This window comes from Centruroides sculpturatus, unplaced genomic scaffold (assembly GCF_000671375.1).
Source record: "Centruroides sculpturatus isolate CEXI.00-Female unplaced genomic scaffold, Cexi_2.0 scaffold379, whole genome shotgun sequence".
NCBI classification, from domain to species: domain Eukaryota; kingdom Metazoa; phylum Arthropoda; class Arachnida; order Scorpiones; family Buthidae; genus Centruroides; species Centruroides sculpturatus.
The window spans coordinates 207,056-220,617 of NW_019384620.1; the positions used below are offsets into that span (position 1 = coordinate 207,056).

At 28.3% G+C, this 13,562-nt stretch overlaps 1 protein-coding gene across 1 annotated transcript in view; it reads left to right on the forward strand.

The window, feature by feature from the left end:
• The window catches only part of LOC111625452 (zinc finger protein ZPR1-like), a 39,156-nt gene extending 26,447 nt beyond the window's left edge, over nucleotides 1-12,709 (forward strand). Inside the window, exons 4-11 of the mRNA XM_023368602.1 lie at nucleotides 2,986-3,026; nucleotides 3,135-3,213; nucleotides 3,305-3,440; nucleotides 3,525-3,685; nucleotides 9,442-9,552; nucleotides 9,627-9,716; nucleotides 12,241-12,306; nucleotides 12,544-12,709. Coding sequence (XP_023224370.1) covers nucleotides 2,986-3,026; nucleotides 3,135-3,213; nucleotides 3,305-3,440; nucleotides 3,525-3,685; nucleotides 9,442-9,552; nucleotides 9,627-9,716; nucleotides 12,241-12,306; nucleotides 12,544-12,657 — 798 coding nt within the window. The 3' untranslated portion in view covers nucleotides 12,658-12,709. The remainder of the gene's footprint in view (nucleotides 1-2,985; nucleotides 3,027-3,134; nucleotides 3,214-3,304; nucleotides 3,441-3,524; nucleotides 3,686-9,441; nucleotides 9,553-9,626; nucleotides 9,717-12,240; nucleotides 12,307-12,543) is intronic.
• Nucleotides 12,710-13,562: the final 853 nt, after the last annotated feature.

Genomic DNA, 13,562 nt, shown 5'->3' on the forward strand with positions numbered 1-13,562 from the left:
ACCATTCCAAAAGATGCGTTCCAGCAGTGTTTCCAGCAATGGCAGGAACGCTGGGAGAAGTGTATACATTACCAAGGAGACTACTTTGAAGGGGATTAGGGTTTTGTACCTCAAAGTCAATAAATTTATTTTTGCCGACCAAAGGTCCGATACTTTTTGAACAGACCTTGTAATCACCAACATTTGATCTCCAGTGTACAGGGTGAATCAAAAGTCCTTTGCACCCTTTTCATTTCAAAAGCACAGAAGATACATTAATTTTGTTAATGTTGTTACATAGGAAGTCATGCATTGGCAATTAGGTGGGATCTTTTTATTTTCAAGGTTGTCAAAAAGTGCCATTTGAAAAAAGTGCAAGATACTTTTGATTTACTGTGTGTACTGGAATTATTTAATTATATTACTTAAATTTTTTGAATTAAAATATAAAATTTCAGTTTTTTTTTTTAATGATTAGAATAGAGATACAAATCAGTAATATCATTAAAACTTTTTTCACAATACAATAAGAGCATAATGTAAAATTGTTTCAGCATCATACTTTATTTAGAAGCCACTTGATTATCTGAGAAGTGTAAAAGAGTGACTGTCCTTTAGTTAGCAGAAATATTTTTGGTCAGTTAGTTAATAAAAGCTGCAAAATATTAAATTGATTATTCTGGAATCTTTTAGAATATTCAATTTCAGATTATTTTACAGAGAAATTAATATTTTTTTCAATTATGTATAAAATTATTTGTTTTAAATATATCATTTTTTAAGTGCAGCATTTCTATATTTAGATTTAGTACTGAAATGTCAAAGTATCCTTTTGACAATAAATAGCCATTTCAATCTTTAAATAAATGCTTTAATTTATACATGTTTACATTCTAAGTAAATAAAGCAGATAGTTATAACAACTTTCTAATATATGTAAAAGTGTAACTAGTCACTATATTTAAAAATATGCAAATAAGTTATTATTTATTAAAATCAAAATAAAAAAAAATAGAATTTGTTAACAATTTTTTTTATCTGTCTACTAGATATTATTCTGAAATAAACTTATAAATTCTCTTTCAATATTTATTTAATTTACTGTTGTTTTTATTACATTTACTTTTATACTAGTAATATATTTATTTATTAGTAAAGCAATATAATAAATATTTTAGCTATATTTTATGGGAAATTTAAATTGAATGTGTTAAATTATTATAGATATAATAATTTAGTGTATTCAATTTAATACATATTATTAATAAATAAATTTGTTAATAATAATTTAAAATGTGCAGGTTTGAATAGAAGTGATTTAGTTAATTCATTTAATTTAAACAAAATAGTTAAAAGTTAGCATTACATCAAAAATATAATATATATAAGGTGAAGTCTGGATATGTTCTAAATATTTATATATTAAAATTAATAAAAATGTGTGTTGTTAATTTATTAATAATTATAATTAATTAATAAATTACTGTATATCTTGTAAAAATTTTAAATATTTTCAAGTTTTTATTGTATATATTTAAAATTATACTGTACATTGCACAGAAATAAATTATATATTTGATTTTAAACATACTCTATATTTTTCATTAATTTATTTTGAAATAATTTTACATCGTTGGGTTTGGTTTTTTTCTTTTTATACTCTTTTTACTCTGGGGGCACTAAGAGGGACTTTTTTGTAAGCCCATTATGGGTTCAATCAGGCCCATATTGGGACAGCCAGGTGGTGAGGGATAGAAGCTTGGCATATTCAGACAGAGGACCCCAGATAATTCCTGTGGGTTTTTAATCTGTCTATCTTTGATCCTGGATCTCTTAGAGCTGTAGGATACCACTTTAACTGCTCAACCATCTGGCCATCTTACAATAAGTATAGTTTAATTTTATTATTAAACATTGTATATTTCTGTTGGTTTTGTTAAAGGCACATGCTTTTGATCTTTGTTTCTGTGCTGTTCATATTATATGAAGTTACAAGAATGAAGATTAATACAATCTTTTTAATAATTATTATTAATATCATTACAAGTTCAGCATTTACATTTTAAAAATTTTAAGAACAAACTATGATTTTAATGTCTTCTTTCATTTTATACATCATCATGCATTAATATTTTTATTAAAAATTTGAAATGTTGAGAGATATTCCAAATGAAATTTGGAAATAAATTTTAATTATTAAATTTTATAAAATTCATTTTATAATTAGTTTTTCTCTTGTATTTATTTGAATCATTAAAAAAATTTATTATTTAAATAAGTACAGCTGAACATTTATGTAACACATTGCCTCCAGGAAACACAATGAACTCATTATGTAGAAAATTAATAAAATAAAAATAAATGCAATAGTAGTGAAAAGAAAAAACAATTTACTGTAATGGCATTTTTTATTTTCTATAAAAATATTTTTGTACTTGCATTAATAACAAAATAAAGTATTATGTATGCACTTTACACAGAAGAATCAAACAGAAGATATAGTGTATTTTATTAAAATTACAACTGTAAATTTTTTATCAAGTTATTTTATTTAAAACAAATGATTTATCTTTATTTGAATATAATTAAAAATTCTCTTTTTGACAGAAGCCATTTCATATAGTTTTGAATACATTAGAAAGGTCATTATTTGAAACCATCTTTAGATACAGATGTTCAGACCTTGGTATGAGTACAGTACTATACTCATAATTGATTGATTAGTTACAGAAATACATAAGATTTTTTTAAAGATTATTATACAAACATTAAATTTCATTAAATAGGAAAATTTTTAAATGAAAGAGAGACATTTTCAGCATTTTCTACAGAAAAATTCATTGAAAAGAGAATTTCATAATATCAAAGTCTAACAATACATGTATAAAAGAATGTTTAGAATCAAAAGTATATAAAGCAGAATCATTTTTGTTTTGTTTAAGATATAGTATATAAACAAAACTCCTCCTATTGTATAGTTTTTAAATAAAAATTAACTTTTTTTAGGTTATTGACGATCCTTCAGGCAATTCTTTTGTTGAAAATTTGTATCCTTCTTTCCTGAAAATACTATTTACAAATTTAATATTATAGATGAAATATTTTTATCTTTAAAAGCATAAAAATATTTCAGTTTATTAATCCTTAAGTTACAGTTGTGCACCAAAACAGGATGAAAACCTCGAAGTTTATAACTACACAAGGACTTCCGAACAAGATGAATTATTGGGTATTGTAAGTATTAATGTTTGTCTTATATATCATAATCATGTGAATATAAATTTTAATATTGTTAATCTTCAGAATATTATTCTCTTTATGTTAGAAACATGTCCCTAGTAAAAATGCTGAGAATTCAGATAAGCAAGAAACTTCTGAAGACTTTCATAATGAAGTAGTATCTTTTCCAACAAATTGTTCATTATGCAATAGCAGTTGTCAGACAAATATGAAACTTACAAGTATTGTTTTTTTACAAAATGTAAAAATTTTGAGTAATTATTTTGTTTTATTTTAATAAACATCTCTTTTGATGATGATGATAGAAATTCCTCAGTTCAAAGAAGTAATTATAATGGCAACAACATGTGATCATTGTGGACATAGAACCAGTGAAGTAAAAAGTGGTTCTGGAATTGAACCCACTGGCATCAGGATAGAGTTGCAAATTACTGGAACTCATGATATGACTAGGGATGTTTTAAAGGTTAGTTAATTTATATATATATATATATATTTTTTTTATCACATATTGTTTTATGATACTTCATCACTTTTAATTATTTTATACATACATATAAATGAGAGGCAAAGCTGAATTTTTTTTAAGGACATTTTTAATTTTTGCTTATTTTATATTGCATTTATTATTCATCTTATAGTATTTACAAAATCTATTTATTATTAATTTTTTAATTAAATTGTTATGTATTAGTAAAATATATGTATGTTTGTTTTAGTCATTTCAACACTAAAATTACTCAACAACTATACTGTACTGTACTGTACTTTGTATATTATGGTTTATAAAGTTATAGTTTATTGGATATGTACTGCTTGATAAATTTTTTTCTTTTTAAATAATTTATTTAACCTTATAATCCAGCATTTCTTATAATCTGGTCTATGGCTAATGTGAGAGTAGCCGGGGTTACGGAGTAGGTAGTACTCGTGTAACACTTAATCGGCACCAGTCGGTAGGACTAGTTCTCTAGGATGCAGATCACTAGATCTGATCTTAAATATTTCATAGGAGAGCGATAACCGCTATATGATCCGAACGGCGACGTTCAGATGCTCGTCAGGATTCCTTGACTCCTTGACACCAGTTAATCAATCTTATTATATGCGGATTAACACGCGTATGAGATCTGTTTCGGAATCAATCTAAGAGACATTTAAGTAAAATTTAACGAGTGTAAATTTAATAATCCAAAAACAACGAATACAAATATCAATGAACGAGGGATGATAAACGACAATTAGATTACACGATATTGGCTTGGACTTATTCTATACTGATGCGCGATCGAGAGAGAGAGAGCTTACAAAATTTGTTATAAAACATACAACCTGATTCAGTTGACATTCGTCTTCTTCTCTGTCTGTAAAGGACACCTTGTAGATAGAGTTCATTTACTTCTTCGTACGGGAGATCAATACGTGCGCAAATATAAAAGTATCTTTACTAAGTTCAGACTCGGGACTTAGTCTATGAGACTCGTTTAAGGGCGTTGGCCATCAGGAGGAGAACTGTGTGGAGTTTTGACGCTTCGGATCTGTCGAAGAACTCCCCGAATTCAGACTAATTTCCCTTATATCTCCTGAATTTCGACCAATCATTGGCCAGTAACTCTTCCATGAGAACGGACGAAAGGGGGATGAATGAGGGGTAACCATTTCCCATCTGAGTGAGATTTTTANAAGACATAAAAGTGTTCATGTGTCATATATCTTAATGAATATTTTACTCGTTATTAGCATTCAAAATAAAACTCATCACTATCCTCAAAGTAAGCTTTTTTGTCATTTTATAATAGTACAGTAAAACCCATTAAGATGTTCTCGGCTAAGATGTTACAATGTAAATGGGGGCATGATTTAGTTCAACCACTTTGATGCTTAATAACTAACTACTGTGTTAAACTGATTCTGATTCTGACCACTCTGACCACAAAAATTATTAGGCTTCAAACAGGGTGAACAAAATCATGCCCCCCCACACAGTCTAACATCCACACACATAGAAAAACCTCGAATCTTTTGCATATCTCAAAATTTCAAGGTATCCTGAGTCCAAAAAATTTGGGAGGGGTCATTTTTGACCCAGCACGACACTTTCTCTCTGTTATATATGACAGCTGGAAAAGTAAAAATGATCGAATACATATTTATATATCAGTCTTACTTAGAGGAATCTTTTAGCTTTGGAATGAAACGTTTCTACATTCTATCTTTATTAGAACTCTATTTATTGAATTTTTTATTCTGAAGTCACATGATGACATCAGAATTTCCAGGTCTCTTTCGGCAACAAGTCCGCCCCTGGTCGGAGTCGGATGGTAAGGAAGAGTTGTAGTTGGAGTCGGTAGATTTTTACACGACTCCATAGCCCTGGTAGCAACTGCTTACACATGACTCAGACATAAATTTTCTAATGGCATTAAAAGCTATTTTAGTGATAATTTAAAAGAAATTAGTCTTTTATATTCTTAAAATTGTAATTTTATACAATAATTAGATGTTAAGAATTTATAACATTTCTAATATTAAAACTGTTGATAATCTGAACTTTTGTCTTATATATAAAAACATCAACTTAATTGTGACTAGCCATATAATGACTTATCAACTGTATTAATTAAATTAGTATTTTAAAAAGCTTTTTGTTATGTAGATTTTCAGTAATTTTATTTTCTTGCTTAGGATCTTACTAGATCTGTTGTGAAGACAAAAACAGCCATTCTTCAGATTCCTGAATTAGAATTTGAAATTCCTGCAGGTTCACAAGAAGGGGGTAAATATAAAATTTTGCTTAAATAATAATTAGAACTCTTGCAATTATTTCATATTAATTAGAATTGATGAAAATTCTTAATTAATAATAATACAGTATCACTCATTATGCATCAATTCACTATAACACAATTTCAAAATCTCAAATTACATCCACATGATTTAATTTAGGGTTTATCTACATTTAATTGTCATCATATGCAGTGGTGTTATAAGTGTTTAGTCTTTTTCAGTTGCAGAATCTAAAGCATCATAAACAATAATTTTATTATTTTAAAATTACTAGAATGGCGAGATTAGTTGAAGTGATTGCCGTCAGGTTGAATGTTAAACTCGTCGAAGAAATTCATTAGAGAACCACCAATGACCAAGCGGTTCCCGTTCCCTGAATACTGATAGGTCGGTCATGGGTTCGCGTCTTCGCCAGGACGAGATGGCTACAGAGAGTTTTCTGTATTTTCTCCATATCTCTAGCGCCTATTCTCCATATCTCTAATGCCTAAATAGAGGCTAACTATCCTTAATAAGACCTTTCAGAAGGCATTTCCCCCTGCTTTCCGCGAGTAATTTCAAATGGTCAATCAAAAAGCTTTGGTCGGCTCTTCGGAGGATAAGCGATTATGCAGTAACCTCCATATTAACTCCGATATGAGAGGGAAGAGAACTTCATTAGAGGTTTGTCTACTTCGGTAGCAATTAGGAGGGATTTCTTATACCGTAAGATATTAATCATTAAGATTACAATATGTATCAAAATTCATAAAATGTTATGAAAAAATTAATTACTACAGCATTTCTAAATATGTTAATTTCTTTAAATATCGACATGAAAATTCGGAATTGAAAATTTTTACATTATTTCTTATGGAAAAGGTTGGTTTGGTATACGTCCTATTCGGTATAAGTCCAAACATCAGGAACGGATTAAGGTCATATACCGAGGTTCCACTGTACTCATCAATTTTGTACCCTATTTCAGAGCCCCCTTCATCCGGGGTTCCGTGTCTGTGTTGCGTCTGCTTAGTTACGATACTGACTTTATGAGTTAATGAATAATTTATTATGAATTTTAACTCCGAAACATGCCAAATTTTGAATACAGGTTAAATGTATAACGAGTTAGCATATTTCTATGCATCGACGAAAATAAGAAATTGCTTTAAAATCTTTCAAATTTACTAATAAAGTTTTCCTGCAACTTCTGGAATGTAATGTTCTTTTGGAAACTAACTTAAACAATTTTTATAAATTTAGACTACCAATACTCCTACCTTAATGTTTAATAATCATCTCAATGAGTGGCAATTAATGTTTTTATTAATTAAAAACATGAAGCGTGATCTTACTTTTTCCACGGTAAACAAAGGAAAAAAGTGATACACCACTATGGAATCTTAATCATTTAGTACAGTAGACGAATAAAAAAAAATCCATTCTGTAATACGCTTCTTGTCTAGTCTTGTATTCAATTTATGAGCTCTAAGACGGCTTTTCTTTTCCGCTAGACTTATTACACCAACATTCATAAACAGGACAAGCTTTAGAAAATCACATTTTTATTTCCTAGAGCAGTGTTTTTCAACCTGTGGGTCGCGACCCACTGGGGGGTCGCGGGTAGAAGAAAAAGACAAGTGTTTGTAGGTCTTACACTATATTAAAAAAAACTACAATTTTGNGGAAAGTCAGAGGATGTTCTCTTCTGTGAAAGGAAGTAGCATCTGTTATCTGGTTTTTCCCACGTCTAAAACACTAGTTTTTCACTAAAATGAAGTAATATTTTATGTCGTTATTTTACCATTATAAATAAAAATTATTAAATGTGACCCAGGGCCTTTCGGGTCTCACACTAAGTATCATGCCTGAGAAATTCCAGTTTGTAACTAAAATGAAGTAATATTTTATGTCGATATTTTACCATTATAAATAAAAATTATTAAATGTGACCCAGGGCCTTTCGGGTCTCACACTAAGTATCATGCCTGAGAAATTCCAGTTTGTAGAAAATTTAAAAATTAGAATACAGAGTAATAGAAAAATAATAAATTTCTAATGAACATAAATTTTGATGTTTATTATTTAATTGAAAGATCTTATTACATAATATTACACGATCATGAATGTAATAAGATACTAGATGTGGAGTAATTGTTGTAGATCACTGTAAGGTATTGTTGTACCTTCTAATCGTTGGGATGTTGGGGTCTGCTCACTCTTATCTAAGGATGGCCCAAAAAAAAAAATAGATATGTCACCAGAATCTTTCAACTTGTTTGACTGTCAGGACTGACACCAGATAGGGAAAGATTTCGCACTCTACCTCGCTATGAATTTACCAAATTAAAAAGAGGGCTTCTCATTGATAAGTGGGGAGGAGTCACAAGTAAGTTTGAGCATAACAGGGTGAATGTTTGGAGTAAATTAATTGAGAGAGTTACCAAATGTAAATAATAAACAAAGATTTACTAAATAAACTAAATCAACGAGATACATAATTCAAAATACAAATATAACTGAACATAATCGAGTCTAACTAGAGTTACACTTCTAAATTGAGAGTATACTGCTAAACCAAGAGAGAGAGCTTAAACTTATTACCTTGACTGAAGGTCTGGAAGGCAGTCTTCTTTTTAGTGATGAAGTTTCTTTGGCGAAGCTCTTAGACAGAGGATGGATGACGGAAATGCACGAGTGAGAATTTGCATGAGAACTCTTCTTATGGTAGGCTCTTGGGGATTGTTGACTGGCTTCTCCTGTGGCAATGTCATATTTCTGTTGACTGCCTGTCATCTATGTGGCAAATTCAGACTTATGTCGACTGCATCTCATATGGCAATCTATTTTTTGGATGACTGCGAATGGCAGGAAAATCGCCCCTTTTATTGTAATTTCTGACCAATAGCGTAAAAGGATTTACGGTTGCTAACAGGATGTGCAGGGTCGTGCAGAGGGTAGATAATCAGATGGTTTGATTGTGATAAGGAATGAACTCTTGGAAAGGGAAATTGATTTCTCTTCTTTCTGTAAAAAGTGACACTGTGTCTCTTCCTTTTTTGTAAACAATTTGGAAAAACTAGATATAGAAATATATCTAGTTTTTCCAAGTTGTTTACAAAAAAGGAATAATAATTATTAGTCTGTAGGTAATCATTAACAAAGACATAATTGCCCAACTAAAATATCATTTACATATGGCTATATAATTACTTTTTCTTCGGTTATCATTAAAATTTATTCTACTGTTTTTTACATCATATCTAATCACTTTTTTAGTGGATTTCAAGTGAAAAAAAACTAGTAATTAGTCTTATATATATGTATATGCAGGAGCTATGATAACTTATTGACAGTAATTAGAAAGTATTTGACTTTAAACCAACATAAATTTTATGTAATTTTATTTAATTTTTATTAAACTGAATATTTGATCAAATCATTTTATTATTTCAGTCAGAAACATGTAAAATTCTTATTCCTGAACTAGAGTTAGAAGTTGGATCTCATACATTAGGTAGCAAGTTTACAACCCTAGAAGGTTTATTAACAAATATTAAAGAGCAGGTGAGAATGTTAAGGTAAAAACAAAAAAATAATAATTTTATTCAATTTATATTAAATAATTGTCAACATTGTAGTTGAAAATGGACAATCCATTTACATTTGGCGATGCTGCTAGAAAACAACATAAAGAAAAGATGGAAACATTTCTAAATAATTTAGATGAGGTAAGATAAATGAATACATTATTGTTATTACAGTGTTATTGTCATCATCATACATTATATGAAAAATATATAAGATTAAAAATTGAATTTAGAGAAATAATTCAATTTTCTTGATGTTCAAGATAGGTTTCCATAATATGTAATTAATTATAAATTCTCTTAAAATTCTACTTCTTATTCAAATTGTCTACAGTTGAAAAGCACTTTCTATTCCAAGGTTTACAGAAACATTTTTTGAAATGAAATAAATATTGTTAAATATTGAGTATGGAGTTGCAGTTAAGTTCATAAGTCAAGCTTTTCAGCTGAAGAGTAGTTAGGAAAACTGGTTCACACACCATCTCTTTTTGAAAGAGAACCAGAAGATGATAGTCAAGATCAAGATCTTGATTCCTACAACAACATCAAAGCAGATCTGAATGACTATGTAATAATCATATCAAAAGACACTAAATTGGATTAACTACAAAACTGTAATAATTTCAAATGTAATTATAACCGATAAACACAGTCAATAAATGATTTTGATAGTTTGGAAAATGTGTGAATAATTAAGATATTTCTTTCAATTTTTTTTTTTTGTGTTAAGGTTGAGGAAATTTTGTAAATAGAAAGTATAGTTAACTCATAAACTGTCAGAATATGTTGTATTTATTAATTTTAAGTCTGTTTATTAGTTTTTTAAATTTTTGTTTGTTATTATCAATGTCACAGATTATCAATAATCAACGTGTAGCCTATTTGTGGCAGGACTCTGAAAATTCTTTACTTTTCAGAACCTGTAATATCTAGAATAATTACGCAATGCTGTCTTAATTTTTAACCATATTCAGTAGCTTTAATAAGTGCATTATGCCAGTTTGTGCAAATTGGGCAAGGATACAAATAAGTATGAAGTTTTTCTTCATAAACCTGATTATTAAAGCCAAACAAAATGCTGAATTATTGGGCTATAAGCTTCATGCCTCTATTAAAGCAGCTGAGGTAGACAAATCAAGAATACTAGACAGGAAAAGAAGTACTGCAGTGCATCTTGAAAACAAACTAGAAATCTTTGAGGCTACAGGTGGAAAAAACACAACATTTGTCTTCTCTTAAATGCATTAAAGACGATGCCACCCGCACCAATTGAATCGGAAAGGGCATTCTCGTTAGCAGGATTTTTTATTATTAAAATAAGAACCAGATTGAGTGATCAGAGTATTTGACCATCTTTGCTTTTTAAAATCCTGTTATAAAAATTTACAATAATATTTTGTATTATGTTTTATTTAAAAACCAAAAATTACCTTCTAAGTTAGAAGTTTGATGTAAGTTCGTTTTTTTTCTTTAAATTTTCAATTCAATTGAAAGGTTTTTTTAGAGTATTTGACCATCTTTGCTTTTTAAAATCCTGTTATAAAAATTTACAATAATATTTTGTATTATTATTTAAAAACCAAAAATTACCTCTTAAGTTAAAAGTTTGATCTAAGTTCATTTTTTTTAAATTTTCAACTCAATTCAAAGCATTTTGTCGTTGTTGTTGTACGTAGTTTCCAGCAAACTTTAATAAATTTTTTCTATTTGTAATTCAAAAGTAATTTTTAATACATATTTTACACAAATTTATTTTATGTCTTAAAAATAATTAATTATATCTCAGGAAACAGATCATTTTTTTTCTAGAAATCCCAGAACAAGCAAAGGACTGGGAAATGAGAAACCCTAATAGTAATAACTTCTGCCCTTGAAAAAACTCTGGTCTTAATAAACTCTGGTAATATCTGTTTTAAAAGTAAACCTCCCTAGGTTTTAATCAAGGAAATATACTGCAGTACATTGATCTGTTTAACATTATTCTTTATGATCAATAATACTACTATGTTATTAGGGCCTTGATTCATTTCTGGTTTCATACGTGTAAATTTAAAATATTAATTATTTTTCACTAAACATTTTTATTTCATTAAAACTTTAGTCAATATGAAATGAAAATTTTCCTTAACATTTTAAACAAATGTTTGAGGCTTTTTTTAAATAGTTAATGGAACTAACTGCTTTGAAACAAACTAAGTGCACTTTTTACAGTAAATATTCTAAAAGATAAATGATATATGGAATAGACTTTTTTGAAGATTTGATCCGAATATCCTATTTGAAGAGAAAAAGTGTTCTTTAATAATTGATTAAAATTTATTATTTTTGTTTAGTTTTAGAAGTTATATTTTTCAATAAGTATTTTAAAATATTGTTCAAATAAATTCAAGTAAACATTGAACACATCTACTTTTTCTTCTATTGCTTTTCAAGCTTAAATGGACATAATTTAGGATAATGTAAATGCATAAAAATTATTATTATTATTTTCTGCTACAGATGTAATGATTATTCTTTACACTTTAAAAAATAAGTGGGGAGAAATGCAAATATTTTACTGACCATAATTTTTAATGTTTAAAATTTTTATTTAAAAACTATATTTATTATAAGAAATATTAAGTTTTTTTTCAGTTCTATTTCATTAATCTACTTTAAATAACAGGTATGTAAAGGAAATAAAAATGTCACATTCATTATGGATGATCCTTGTGGAAATTGTTATATACAGGTATATTTTATTTTAATCTTTGAATTTGTTGTTTGTTTTTAAAGTGTAAATTTAAAATTTATTAATTGTAAATTTCATGTATTAATATCTTATATTTTGCATTTATTTATTTAAACATTATGCAAGTATAATACAATATTAGAAACTTTTATGTAGAATATTAGTAATGTAATTTTTTTAGAATTTTTTACAGAAGATAATTATTTTGTGAACATATATTATTTTTTTTATTTGTAGAATATTTATGCACCTGATCCAGATCCAAAGATGACTGTAGTTCATTATGAACGAACATTTGAACAGAATGAGGAATTAGGATTAAATGACATGAACACAGAAAATTATTCTTAATATTTTCTGTTATATATTGTATAGTATTAAAAAATTAAAATATTTAAGTTTTGTTGTATCTAGTGTTTTTTGTTTTTGTATAGTTTGTACATGTAAGTTCAGATTTTATTTAAAATTACTTGTAAATATGTATAAAAATTTGATTGTAATTACTCTCTCTGGTTATTTTAATTTATAATTCATGTGAATCAACGTGGATTATAAATTTCCATATAAAAGGACATTCAAGATATTAGATATATTATAGAACTAACTGTGTTTGTCATCATTATCAGAAAAAATATAGTGGGTTAGTACATGCTCCAATTGCCTTTTTATTTTCTATAATCTTGCCCACATCTTCATCAAAAAGAGTGTCAGAGCCATGCAGAGACAAGAATCAAAAAAATCTAGTACAGTAAGAGCCCGCTTAATGCTGCCTCACTTAACGCTGATAATGCAGTCTGCTTGAAGCCTTAAAAAAAAAAAGCTCAAAATTTACATTTGGATTATTGTGGCATTTTATTGATTCGTATATAATACAATTATTTATGAACACAAACCAATCAGAAAAAGGTGGCAAAAAGGTGTACTCTTTAAATCTATGTTTGTTTGGTGCAATTTTGGAAAAAAATATAACATCATGGATGCCATAGGAAATATTGACTTGGCTTGGCAAGAATTAACTGATAAATGCACGAACAAAGTGTGGAAGAAGTTATGGCTGAAGATATCCAAGAATTCTCAATACGAGCCTGTCGCTGTATCGTTAGGTTGACCAAACTCAACCTAATCAATACAGCGGGACTAGGAGATATAGACAAGCAGGATATTGAGGAGTTACCGCAGGTTTCTGGTGTGAGCCTTACAAACGACAGCCTTCAAGAACTGGCAGAACAAGGAATTCATTTAGAACTGAAAAATAG